At 38.5% G+C, this 13,646-nt stretch overlaps 1 protein-coding gene across 2 annotated transcripts; it reads left to right on the forward strand.

Annotated features, from left to right (window-relative positions):
• Window positions 1-1,954: 1,954 nt before the first annotated feature.
• DTD2 (D-aminoacyl-tRNA deacylase 2) lies at window positions 1,955-9,532 on the forward strand. 2 transcript variants are annotated; one of them, XM_074542713.1, is made up of 3 exons: window positions 1,955-2,093; window positions 7,167-7,236; window positions 9,181-9,532. In XM_074542713.1, the coding sequence occupies exons 1-3, from the start codon at window positions 2,028-2,030 to the stop codon at window positions 9,504-9,506; spliced, it is 462 nt and encodes a 153-aa protein (XP_074398814.1). In that variant the 5' UTR covers window positions 1,955-2,027; the 3' UTR covers window positions 9,507-9,532. The 2 variants fall into 2 exon arrangements, with proteins under 2 accessions (XP_074398814.1, XP_074398813.1); XM_074542712.1 differs by having other exon boundaries at window positions 1,965-2,135.
• The last annotated feature ends 4,114 nt before the right edge of the window (window positions 9,533-13,646 follow it).

Raw genomic sequence — 13,646 nt, forward strand, 5'->3', positions numbered from 1 at the left:
GGATCTTCAAGTCTAACTCCTGGCCCTGCACAGGACACAAGAATCACACCATGTGCCTGAGAGTGTTATCCAAACACTTCCTGAACTTAACCACTCCCACAAAGAGTAGGGAAAAAACACACCTCCGCTGCAATTTGTGAGACTGCCATCTGCCTTCTGAAGGAGAAATGATCTGAAAATAACCAGAAATGTCTTCTGGGTGCCATTCTCAAAATACCTACTTTCAGATCTAGTGACAACATGCAGAGAGGACACAGGAAATATTCTGGGACAACTGTTAAATCTAAAACATGCAGAAAAAATGTCTTTATATAGTACCGGATAAAAATACCAATATATTTTATTCATGGATATATGCTTTAGATGTCAGGATGTGGGTTTTTTTTTAATATAAAACCCACAGTCAAATCCAAATCCATGCCTAAAATTTATCCAACAAATTTACTATCATTCCTTGGCCTAAAAGGAGAGGCTCTTAATCTAACAATAAGCCAGTAGGATTCAAGAAATTCAAGGTGCAACAGAATTACTTGGCTTCCCAAGGAAAATACAACATAATTCCACCAAGAATCCATACATAAACAATGATGTCATACTCTTTTTTTCTCTGCAATGTTTCACAGGCATTTGTATTGAAACTTGCACATGAATAAATGTTCTCCATCATACCCTGGTGTAAATAATGGCACAGCACCAAGTAACAATCAATATCCTTATATACTAATAGCCCTCTATAATCTGCTTATTATAATTTGCCCAGACTGAAGCAAAATCCATTTTCCTTAACAATCAATTTATATCACGAATATATTAGGAAAACCCTCTCATTTTAACTGGATTTCTACCTCATTAAACTCTTCTTAATGAGTCTGGGGATACAGCTTTCAAGAAAATGAACAGAAGGTACTTTAAATAAAATTAGCCAAGTTTGAATAAAAACATCGTACAGCAAACAAAAAATGAGCTACTCATACACTACCTAGTGCAATTTCCCATTCTTCCAGGAAGGTTTGCTTTGGGAAGAACAACCTCATTGAACATACATCAAGAATCTTCTTTTAAAATGACAGACAGAAGTCAAATATATCCCTATGTGTAACACTGATTATTTATTAGTGCGTATGGGCCCTTGCTGTTCAATAGAGATTTTTGGTAATCTCACTCTACAATAGACTCCAGGTACTAAAATTCAGCTTCTTACTCACACTGCTATATATTAACTTTCTTTTAAAAATACAATATTTTTAAACACAGTTGTACAAATGAATTTGGAGAGAGATCCTGAATTCCATATCATTCTATCCTGACGTGAATGAACGCAGTATTGTTCAAAACTTTTCTCTGTCAGAATTCATGTATAGGAGAAAGACACAACTCTTCCAGCATGGAAGCTGTTCAAGGAGTATCAGGGTATATAGCTACAAACCTGGAAGATAATAAACGAACCACTTGCAATATTTTAACCTTTCCCATTAGCAGTGGGAGCTTATTCCAAAACTATGCACTTATTTTTCCCAGATGAGTTGGATCACTGGATATCCAGATCCCTTTTAACTGCGTGTTCTGTTCCGTCTGCTCCAATGCAGTACCATTAAAGAGAAATCTGCCAACTTGATAGACTGATCTCAGCCACCTGAAACACAAGTAATGAACAGAAGAAATAACAAACAGTATTCAGACTCTCTTTTCCATGCATAAACTATACAGCATGCCGCTCTTATCACAAGCATGTAACATTTCCCCAGCAGAAGACAAGGAAATCTTTCATTTCTCATCAAAATAAGAAACCATAGCCCGCTTTCTGCTAGCTATTGGGGCATCAGTAAGCAGAGCTGTAGAAATTGTTTAATTCTGTTCCAAAGCTTTTATTCAGCCGCCTCCATAGGGAGGGCGGATCATAAGCCCCCGTTTAACCATCCACACCACGTCCCGCTCACGCTCCCCGCCGCCCGTGACCCGCGGGCCCCAGCCGGTGCCGGTGCCGGAAAGGCGTGACCCGGCCCCGCCCTCAGCTCTGCGGGCTCGCCATGGCGGCGGCGCGGCCGGCGCGGGCCCGGGCCCTGCTGCAGCAGAGCGTCTCCGCCCGCCTGCAGGTGCGGCCGCCCGAGAGCGGCTCCGAGGCGCAGTGGGTGGAGGTAACGTGGGCCGCGGGCCGCCCCTCGCCGCCGGCGTCGCGCCTTCCCCCCGTGAGCGGAGCCGAGCCGAGCCGAGCGGGGCGCCGGCGGGAAAGGGGGGGCGTTCGGACATTTAGGGGAGCCGCCTCCGCTCCTTCCCCGGGCTGGGCTGCGCTTCGGGCCGTGTTCCAGCCTCGTCTCGTTTCCACTGCAGAGCGCTCCCCACGCCCCCCGGTTATTGCGGTCAGCCCCTTCGGCAAAGGGACAAGCAGCAGGAGGCGCACAGTGCTTTCTCTCCGCTGCTCCTTCTCTCCCTGTGCTCCAGAGTCTACGCAGGCAGAAGCCTCTTCAGGATCACGACTGCTCCACGACCACACGCTTCCCTTCTAACTGTGTTGTTCCTTCTTTTCTGAAATACACTCACAGAAACACAACAACCTTGGCTGGTGGGCTCAGCTGTCAGCTTTAGTTTGTTGTGAGATAGTGTTAACTTAGAGAAGAAAGGCCAGGTAGGGCTGTGGGACTATGGCAGCACTAGTTCTGATGTTGTTTGGTTTGTTTGTTTGTTTCCAGAACACTAACTAAAAATGAAATTTACCATGCAGACCACGACTCACGTTAAGGAAAACACTGTATTTCCCCCTTTTCCTGCCACAGTCTTTTGCTGGGGGAGGTAGGTGGGTCTGCAGACTCTACGGTCGATGTGCTGTGCGTGCAGCCCAGGGCTCTTTACCAAAGCACGAAGGCTGCTGCCGTTTGGAATGCACTGACCTGCTGTAGTTGTCACTGCTTGGGAGTTACCTACACTAGAATAACTCATTTCTGCCCATTGTCAACTAGTTAGCCCATGAGTTTTTTGGTTTGGTCTTTTGCCCTTTTTAAAGACCGTTACAACAGAAGGGGCTTAATACAGTCACTTCCATAAATTTTAAAAAGTAAAAGCTCTAGCATGGTTAAAGGGTTTGTGCATTCATTCAGCACATCTGAAAAGAGTACACTCTGCCTTTCACATTAGCCTTAAAACATTCCTCTCTTTGTTCAGAAGGGGCAGGTGGATCCAGCAGAACTAGTTTCTGCAGTATGGTCTGGGAAGCCAGAATGTTTTACTGGGAGGAAAAAAGTGTGATCTCACAGATACTGTGTTTCACAGTGTTGTGTGTCTGTATATACTGCATTGTTAGCCTCTCAGTATAAGGTTAATTGCAATAAAATTCACTTAGCACAGCATAAATTAACTGTAGGAGAAACAATCTATTTCTGGCTTGCAAATCACAGAAGTAATTGTAGATCTAGTAAAGAAAAGCAGAAATGTAATTTTGCTGTCTTTTAAACTATTTTAAAAGGTACATGTTGTTGTGGTTGAGAGATATGATTTACTTTGCTTCAAGGAGGTTATGTAGTTTATCTCTCTAATTTGCAAAATCACTAGGAAAGTAACAGATATCACTAAAGGAGTCTGAAAGAGATTTGGGTGGTCTCCAGAAGATATTTTTCAGACATGAACCTTACTAATATTTGAGATGGGTACTTGGAAATCTTTCCCAAGTACCTGGGGATTTTTAAGAGGAATCTGTTTTAACAAGAACTAGTCACCATGCAGGAAAAAAGCCAATTGGAAGTTTTTGTTGTTTTTTATTTTCTCCAGTGTGACTACTTTAGAGGTTATTGTAAGGAAATTTTGCTGCTGACATTTTCTGGTAGGTCTGGTCTTGTAATTGCATTTAATTTACTCCCTGTTTTTGCATGTCAATGCAAAACCAAAAAAATTTAAAAGTACAGACATCACCAACTATTATTTACATCAACCAGTGGGTTCCTGATGTTTTATGACCAATTAAATTAAAAGTAGGACCTGACTTTCAGACATTTCTAGGATACTGTAAGTGGCATATACTGTAGGTATTCAAAGCTTCTGAGCTATAAGAGACCCCTGTAGGTACTTTAGGAACTTCAGAGCAGATGTTCCTTGTCTTCAAAAAGGTTAGGAGTGTACTTTATACATGAATCTCTGCCTTCATTGTGTTTTCATGATTGAGTTTTTTGGCCTGTTGAGGGTTACTGCGCATAGGATGTCTTGTTTATGGGGAATTTTTATTATATACCCTGCATAAAAGGTTTATGTATACAGCAAGATAGGAAGAAAAAAGCAATTCTTGTAAAGGTAGGAGTGAAATAAGGTTTGGTGTATTTCATAACTGTGGGAGAAAAGAAACATAAAATGAATATTCAGCTAAAAAGTATAAGTGCCTACACATCATGCAAGGAAGACTGTCTTTTCCTTATCTTATTTCCTTTGACTTCTTTTCTGGTTACTATGGCAAAAAGAAGTGCAAAACACCAGGCACAGACTTGTTCTGTGACCTGTGGCAGATGATGTCATCTCTCTGCCACACTGAATATAAGAAATATGAGGAAATCTTCCCAGAGGGTAGTAAATCTGAACTTGAAATGGAAATGTCACAGAATAATTTATGTAAGGTAGTTTCACAAACTGACTTTCTAAGAATTAAAAAGATTTTGTTATCTACTGCATTTTCTTGGAGGAAAAAATAGTAAAAAGTGGAGATAATATTTTGCAGAATATATTTCAGTTTTGCTAATGAAATCCTGAAAAATACAGATTAATGTATTTAGTAAGGAGGGTGACAAAGGAGTCAGTTATTTGTCTTTTCCTGCCAAAGAACTAAAAAGCAGCATTTGGACACAGTGTTGCTAAGACTGTCTGTATGGCATTGGGGCTGGGTACTTCAGCCCTTCATGACCTGGTTCAGCAGGTTGCTTGATCTGATAATTACTTAAGACACTGTATAATAAATGCCACTGTTGCACAGTATCTTGCTTTGCTGCTTTATTCATGTAGGCATTTACTGCTCACAGTAGATCCACATAGAGCACAGCTTTCCTGTCTGGTCACTGAGTAGGTTCCTTGCAGTGGCTGTCTACACACCAGCATGTTGAATTTATGATATTCTTTTTTGTGTTATTTTGCTGGAATTTTTGCGCATTAAATGGAGGTCTGAGGAGCAGTCAGCCAGGCTTTGGTAGCTTACAGAGGAGCTGCAGCAATGGCAATGGTTTTGCTTTGGTTCACAAAGTTTACACATTACATTGACAATAAGCCCAAGTCTTAGGACACTTGGAAGACTGGTATAAGGTCAAACTGACATTGTTATTACTTGGTTTGGTCTTGTAATTGCATTTGATTTCACATCTTCTATTCAATTAAGAAAACTAAAGAATAAAGTAGGACTTAACCAGGGTTTGAAACATGGCTGTACGTGTTGAACCACAGTTTTCAGTCATAGCTGAAACCATAAGCTTCAGCTTACTAATAGTTGCATAGCTTTCAATTTTATCATGGTTGTAAAGTGTTCTAGAAGACCATGAACATGCAGTATAAATAGAAACATCCTCTTTCAGCTTTAACTTGTCTCTGAATTAATTGTTTTCTCATTTAACCTCCTGTCCCTCTAATTTTCTTCAATATGTGTGTCTCATCTTGTGATAAATGGTTTATTCAAAAACAAACATCAAATAAGAGCAGAGTCTGGAAAAAACAATGATGTATTTTATTTTATCTGTCTGGCCTTATGACTTGCAGAGGTCACTTTACATACTTTTTTGTGTCTTTAAAATGAGCTGCTTGCAGAATGTTGTTACTGCTGTAAGACTGTACCAAAAAAAAAGTGTTTTAAAAGAAGCCATTTAAAGCTTTTCAAAGTTCTCAGCATGTGACATTTTGGCTAGAAAGAGTGTTCTCTTTCTTCAGAAGTTAGTCACTAGAAAAATAGTTGAGAAGGAAGGCATAGCTTTTCTCAGTCATTGCCTTGAGCATTTTGTTTAATCTCTGCAATAACAAAGGGACAAAAATCTCATGTGTATAGCTAAGATTTCTTTACCAAAAACCTTTATCATTTGGGGAAAAAACAAATAGAGGAAATTTTTTTTGCCAAGTATTTTTTATAAGCTACTCACATTTTCTATCCTTTTGCTTTGATAGCATTAATAACTCCTTCCTGTGCCAATCTATTTAACATCTCTTCAGTGGTATTTCACAAGTTGACTTTCTGTTTCCTCAAACAAAATTACAAAGATACTTTTTCTGACAAGGCAGTGTGGAGGTTTCTTTATGTACTGTCTGTGGATCCTGTCTGCCTGTGAATGCTTTGGATTTTTCCCAGAGAAGTTAAGCCATGCAGGTACACTTGTGCATGAGACAGGTGCTGCTGGCTGCACAGCCTGTCAGTCTGGCTTAGTAAAGCGTGGCTGGTGCATGTGCATTCCTTATGGACTAACCAAGTGAGCAGAAAAGCTACACAGCAGTTTTCTTGTGCTTTCTCCTCAGTAGAGGCCTAATTCTTCTCTCAAATACATAGTTCTTATGAGTAGTTGCTCTGAATGCTAGAGATGTGGCATATCCCTTACTTTATACCAGTCAGCTGAAAAGTTCCATTTTGCCAGTTAGATTTTACCCAGGCCTATAAATAGTATTTCAAACAACTTTATAATATTCTGAACAACTTCACAGCTGTTGGTAATTATATTTAAATATTTAATTAAGAGGCTCCATGTTTTTTTTTCAGAATTATATTGTACTAGATTACTTTCAACATCAAAATAAAATTCAGTTCTTTGACAAGTCCTGTGGTGTTTTTCATGTTTTGTAATTGGAAATAATATATAGTTCACACTGAAAATTGATTTTAGCTGTACATTTGATGGGGGAAAAGCTTAAATTATTTCTTATGCTGGATTTAACTATACTAATTCCTCTTGTCACCTATGTTAGTACTTACAGTCTACAGTCCAACTAAATTTGGCTTCACGTGGAACTAATAAATTGTCTTAATTGTATGTAGAAGCATTTTGCAGATAATGAGTATATATCTTATCTTGCACAGTGTGGGGTGTAAACTCAATGTCTGAAGCTGTACTAAATAACTAAAACTGCTCTTTGTTATGTGGTTTTGTCATTTTCGATACTGCTTTAATGATAAGCATGCATTGTAGATAATGAGAAACACTGACATAGTTTTCTGCAATCTTTTGTAGATCCAGACAGGGCTTGTTATCTACATATGCTTCTTCAAAGGTGCTGATGAGGATCTTGTCCCAAAAATTGGTATGATATAATCCATATGCATTATTGTATTGTTTGAAGAGGAAGAAAAGCAGTTGAGGCAGAGAAGGTAGCAGCCATTTGGGTAAGCCATGAAATGGCATTATTCTAACTCAATTACCTGGCTGAAAGAGGAGTTTGGTCTGTCTTGTTTCTTTTGACTGTTTCTTGTTTCTTTGTCTGTCTGTTCATGACCACCACAAAAAACAAATTCCCCTGATAACATTGTGGCAAACAAAGAAAATGCTGCATCTGCTGTTTACCATATTACATGTGTCAGGTAATAACTTCAGTCCAGGACAGAACTGAATTTCAAATAGTTCATGGCTTGATTTGATAAGTATTTTGCCACTGATCTCACTGTATGTGCAGAATATTTCAAATCATAGCCGGTAGAGGGAGCTGTGTGGATAATGAAACAGAGTCTTTTCCATCTCGCTTCAGTGGTAACATCCACTGTTAGCATGTGCATTTTCTGGTTCAGAAGCAATAACAGCAATGTCTGCAATTCTTCTCTTCTTCTCCACATGCACTTTAACATTTACATTGCAGCAGAGAAGATGCTGTGGATAAGGTCAAATAGTAGCAATTTCTGTCTTTATCCAGTGCTGTTTGGACTTGATTTTTTTTGTTCTGTTTTGTTTTTGTTTTTTTACTTTTATGTCATTTCTTCTCCCTCCTTTCCTCCATCAGTAGCACTGGTTCACCTGGGAAATTCTGTGATGCTGCATATTCCAGATAAAAGTGCCCCTTTTCTGTGGCTGGCTGATACTAGTGATTTGGCTAAAGATTGTGTAACAATATTTCACTATTTCAGTCTATTTCAGGCTGCTGGCTGAGACCAACAGTGCACAAGTACAGGTGTTATTAAAAATGCTGAGAGCAACTCCTGGGGGGCATCTCTCTGGGTCTTGGAGGGCACAGTCCTTTTGTAATGCTAAATATTTATGATATAAAAATTTATTTTGTGCTAGTGAGAGTTCCCTGAGAATGTTGCTTGAGAATAATTATATTTTCAGCTGTGGGGCAGCTAAAACAGACCAGAAAAAGAAAGTTCTGTTTCCTGTCAGGAGATTCATCTAGGACCATCCTTCTTGAATGCCTCTCTTAGAGAATATTGTTTCCTAAATATATTTTGAATCTTTTTAGGTGTGTGGGTTTGGTTCCTGAATCACAACTCAGCTGTTTTTGCTTCTAACAGCATTAAACATTTATGTTTAGGGTTTGGAGGCATGACTAGTATCCTCCCAGCTTTTACAGAGTTGGGTAATGATTTGATTTGTTACAGGAACACCAGAAAATCTAAAGTTAGTAAATGCATTGATTTTATTTGCAAGTTTCTGTGCTCTGGCTTTTAAGCCAAATTGCATCTGACTTTCCTGCCCACCTCCTGTCTCAAGTGACAAACTGATATCTGCATGTCTCAGAGTGGAGCCCTGAAGGACGCTTGCTCTACTTGAGACCAAACTCTGGAGCTGTGCCTTCAGCTCAGATCAGTGCTGGGTCCTGCTGCAAACTGCTGCTACCAGAATGAAAAGAGAGTCAGGGCAAAACGCTCTCCAAAGCGCACTGAGGATGGTGTGTCCTACATTGTGGAGTGTTGTGCAAATGCTGCCTATCTAAGTATCAAGCCATTAAGGAAGGCTCACTAATTGCATCCTGGGTTCTTTTGGGGGTGTCCAACTAGAATCAACTTTAGGATTTTAGATAGCCAATCACTTCCCCCAAAACTAGAACTTTCGACATATAATATTAATATCCTTCACATTCCTCACAATACTCAGATGTATTAGTTGGTTAAGTATTTATTGATTGTCCATGTTTCAGTTCATTAATAAAGAGTTTCTTTTACTCAGTGGTTTGTCAAACTATTTGTTGGCTCTTGTTTTTGGTGTCCTGTTTAATTCACTTCAGCAATACTAACTCTTATTTTATTTTTATTTGCAGTCGATACGCTGTTGAATGTTAAATTAAGTGAAAATGAAAACGGCGAGTTTGTCTCTGTTCTTGATTTACCAGGCAATGTACTCATCATACCACAAGCTACCCTAGGTGGTAAACCAAAGGGAAGAAGGATGCAGTACCATGCAAACATTGAAAAAGAAAAAGGGTTGGAACTTTATTCTCAGTTTGTGACTCTGTGTGAAAAAGAGCTGGCTGCCAATGCCAAATGCATGGAAGCTGGTGTTCTTGTCAAACATGGCACATATGGAAACAGGCAGGTGTTAAAACTGGATACAAATGGACCTTACACTCACCTGATCGAATTTTGAAAAAAATAAATTGTATCCCAAATACAGTACTGGTGTCTTTTGTTTGTTTTGGTTTGGTTTTTTTTCTCCTAAGCATTAAAGTGCTCGATTGCCTTGGGAGATAGTTTAAAAAAGGCTTTCACTCATCTGTACTGGTTTTGCCAATCCCATTGAATAGGAGGATGCCTGAGACTCCTATGCTATAATGAGTATGTGTTTTTTGCTCATATGCATCTGAGGTGTGGTTAAAATATTTGTTAATATTGACCCGATAAGTCAAAATGTTTGTGAACAAAAATGGGATAATGCAATCATTTTTTACTAAAAAATAAGGAAAAAAGTATTACATGTATAGCTTGAAGAAGTGGTTTATAGATAAAAAAGAATACCTTAGATGTACTTATGTCAATTTTTACCTTTATGTTTTCTATCTATAAAATGACAATGCTTTCTAACTAACTCATATATTGAAAACAAATTCACTGAATTTTAGCCTCTTAGAGAGTAAGTACTAAATAAGAAAGTCCATCTCCCTCAACTGGAGTGTGTAAGGGTGGGAGACTTAAGGCAGTACAGGACTGATCATGGGCTTTGCAGGAAAGAATAAGTGAGGCACATCTAGAAACCAGCAGTATCACTGAATTGTTTGCTTGAAGTTTGCATTCTGAAATCTCTGATGTGTTGTGATAGGCTGCCTGCTATAGCTTGGTCTGTGTCCTTGTTACTGTGGTCTTACTGTCTCCTCAATTCTTTCATAACAGAGCCTCAGGAAAAGAACAGAAACATTCAAATGAAAACAAAAGTAAAGATGGTACAATGTACATTGCCATTTCATTGTTCCCTCTGCCCCCATTGCTTCCTTCCAGCTTTTTGTCCATTGAAGCTGCTAGCAGAGACTAGCTTTCCTTTTATAGGCAGTGTTGGTACATTTGGGGCTCCCTTCCCAGCTGACCCCCCTATGCAGTTCTGGTACAAACATTATTAACAGATGGTGCTAAGAAGATATCATGGGAAATTCTGTCTGGAAAGGCAGTAAGGACAGAACAGCTATATTAAAATGTGGCAAATTCAAAACTGATACAAATGTGTTCATCCTGTGAATCAAGTTTCTCTTTTTAATGCAACATTATGGTTCAGAAGGGTTCAAAGTGATATCAGACATTTATATGGTTTGCAGCAATTATCCAGAATTGCCATTTGAATAAAAAATTACTCTGGAAAAAAATGTAAAACCTTATGGTTAGTGAGGATGGCAGCTTGCACAATCCTAAATTGTAGGACAGTAGTTACAAATACTGTCCTTATCTTCATTTTGTAGAAAACATTGAGCATATAATCTGTAGGCTCAAACTATGTCATGAGAATCACATTTTTTAACAGATAAGTAACTAACAGTTTTGATAAGAGAATAATGATTTTTTTTTCAGGTTAGCATAATATATGCTTAATAATTATGAAATAAATAGGGATATTGAATTCCTGGCAACTGACATTGTCACAGTTGAAAACAACCATTTACACAAATGGCCTGGAAATATTAGCTATTAGGACCCAAAGGACATATTTTTTCATTAATAATTAACAGTTATGATAGACACAGTATGAGTCATGTTCAAAGTTCCTACTAGCAAGATTTAAATAATATTGTCCTGATGCAAATAACTAATACAAATTCATTATGATCTGTGTGCTTGAAAAAACATTGTAATTCCTCTTTCTGTTGCAGGTCAAATCCTAAAAAGTGCTGAGTAATCCCACTTTTCACAGACCTTAGAGGAATTGTGGGTATTTAGTGTATCTCAAGAATTGATTCTTTGAGGCATAATACTAAGTCTGCAGCTTTTAATTTACCTCCTGTCTCCAGAAAGATCATTGGCAGCCTGGCAATTAATTATATTTAAAGAATGCTAAGGTTTCTAAGAGGGATAAGCTTGAAAATGTTTAGTGAAAAAAAGACTTCAAACCAAACTCTATCTCATAGCAGTCTGTCATATAAAGCAGATAAAAACTAATGTACATTTCAGTGATTCTTAGGGCCAGACAGAACTCTGAAATTTTTGTAAAAAAGGTGGATATTTATGTATTATCTGCCCATTTCTGATTTATTTGTGTATCCATCTTGGAATACTGATTTCTGCCATCCTCTGCTCCAGGGATTGGCAGCTTGTTGAATGCTGTTCCCTTTGTACTGCTTTATTTATATCTTCTATTGATTCACAATCCATTTACTGAAGGAAGCCATTTCTGAATAATATGCTGGACCCTACTGATAAAAAAACTGATTAAAATTACTTTTTCTAAGCCAAGTGCTTATTCCCTTCAACCATGAATATATGCTTTAAACAGATGACCTGACTCTGCTTTAAATAGTTTCCGTAATATGACTAGACAAAACCCCATATAATTATCCTGTTCTATACTTAGAGAATGTCTTTCTATACTTAGAGAATGTCCATTAGAAGATGCTTAATATTCCCCACTTCCTTGAAATAACCTATAAAGCGAGGAGTTGTCCTTATGCTGTTATGTCTCCAATTGAACTGGCAGGCAGGAATTAGCAATATCAGGTTTTTGTGACCTTGTTTGCAGTGCACACACCCAGTGTGTTGAAGCTGAGCATGTGTGGACTATGAACTGGGCTCATAAACACTCACTAATGAGTTCAGGGGCTGTTTTTCAGTCAGCAGTATTCCTGCTTCCTTCCCATGCCCCTTCTGGAAATTTTTACCTCTGCTGCTACATAGAGTATGCAACATATGAATTTACAACATGCAAATATTAATCCAGAATTGGAAATTAATAAACAGCATGTAGCCCTGTAATACTTGCAACTGTATTGCTACTGCCAGTGACAGTCCACAGGCCTTGTCCCAAGTGTTCCAAGAGCTCAGGATGGAGGCTTATTACAGGAACTTTCCTCAGGCTTCTCTTTGGTTTTATTTGATTTGGCTGTAACAATTTTTTTTCTAAGGACAGGAGGTTATTGCTAATTTGTTTTACTTTTATGTGTAACCACAGTTGTTATACAGATACCAATAATTAGTATTTATTCTGTGTAGAGTTATATATGTAAGACTCCTACAGGGTGTTACAGGGTACAGAAATATAGGCCTATTAAACCAGCAGGAACTTTGAGAAGTGAAGACACCAACAGCGGTGTAAAGTGGAGGCCTGAGATAGTAAGAGTTGAGGCACAGGCTGGCACTGGACACTCCAAGGCTATAAAAAACTTGCCAATGGTCAGTTGAAGGAATACAAACCTGGAGCTGGGCAAAACTATTCTTAGGGATAAAAAGGAGAAGAAAGAATGAGTATATAGCAAACCACTTAAGATTAATAAAAAGAAAAATACATAGTTGCAGGCCATTAAAGAAAAGGAAGGAGTAAAACTTTATTAGAAAATGTATAAAAAGAACTCCAAGTGAGAGATATTGCCAAAAAATGGAGAGAAAGAAGAAATCAGAAACATCAACATTCTATTCCTGCAGCCACAGAACTCCAGATGCTGATGATCCACTCTGCTCCTTCTACAAGGTGGAACCACAAGGAGGTGAAAGGTCAAGCATGACACCAGGAAGAGAGTGAGGGTAAGTACTAAATAGTGCATGCATAACAATTCTTACCATAGTTTTATTACTGAGACCTTCTGTACATTTTCTTTCTTTTTATTTGCTTTGTTTTTCTGCAATAATTATATTTGGACTGATAATCATTCTTTTATTAAATTGCTATGGTTTCAATTAAAATAAATTTGGTGTGACTCTAAACATAGGGTGGATTTCTTTTTGCATGTAACAAGATTTTGCACATAACAGTTTCTGCAGACAGTTTCTTCCCCATGTTGTAATGGCAGCCACTTGATGGGCTGCTGGATATCAGCCAGCCTTTGTGGTGCTTTTCGCCAGGTCTTTTAATGCATCTGTGATGTCTGATCTCATTTACCACAAAAGCTCCACAAAAATTCTTCATTGTGACTCAATGCAATAACTGCTCTTTAGCTCCTCTTCGAGAACAAAGTTTCACATCTACTTGGATTTAAAAGTACTATCTTCTGGACCTCTGTCTCACCTCTGGTAGAAAAACAGCTTTTTTGGAGAAGGAGGGATGACTCTTTTAAGCTTCTGTTATTTTTTGCTCTTAGTTTCTGTTCCTGTCTTCTCT

This window comes from Zonotrichia albicollis, chromosome 6 (genome assembly GCF_047830755.1).
Source record: "Zonotrichia albicollis isolate bZonAlb1 chromosome 6, bZonAlb1.hap1, whole genome shotgun sequence".
NCBI classification, from domain to species: Eukaryota; Metazoa; Chordata; class Aves; order Passeriformes; family Passerellidae; genus Zonotrichia; species Zonotrichia albicollis.

Coding starts and splice junctions, on each gene's coding strand:
- DTD2 (XM_074542712.1), top strand. CDS start 2,028: ATGGCGGCGGCGCGGCCGGCGCGGGCCCGGGCCCTGCTGCAGCAGAGC. Junction 2,136..7,166: donor CCGAGGCGCAGTGGGTGGAG/GTAACGTGGGCC, acceptor AATCTTTTGTAG/ATCCAGACAGGGCTTGTTAT. Junction 7,237..9,180: donor GGATCTTGTCCCAAAAATTG/GTATGATATAAT, acceptor TTTTATTTGCAG/TCGATACGCTGTTGAATGTT.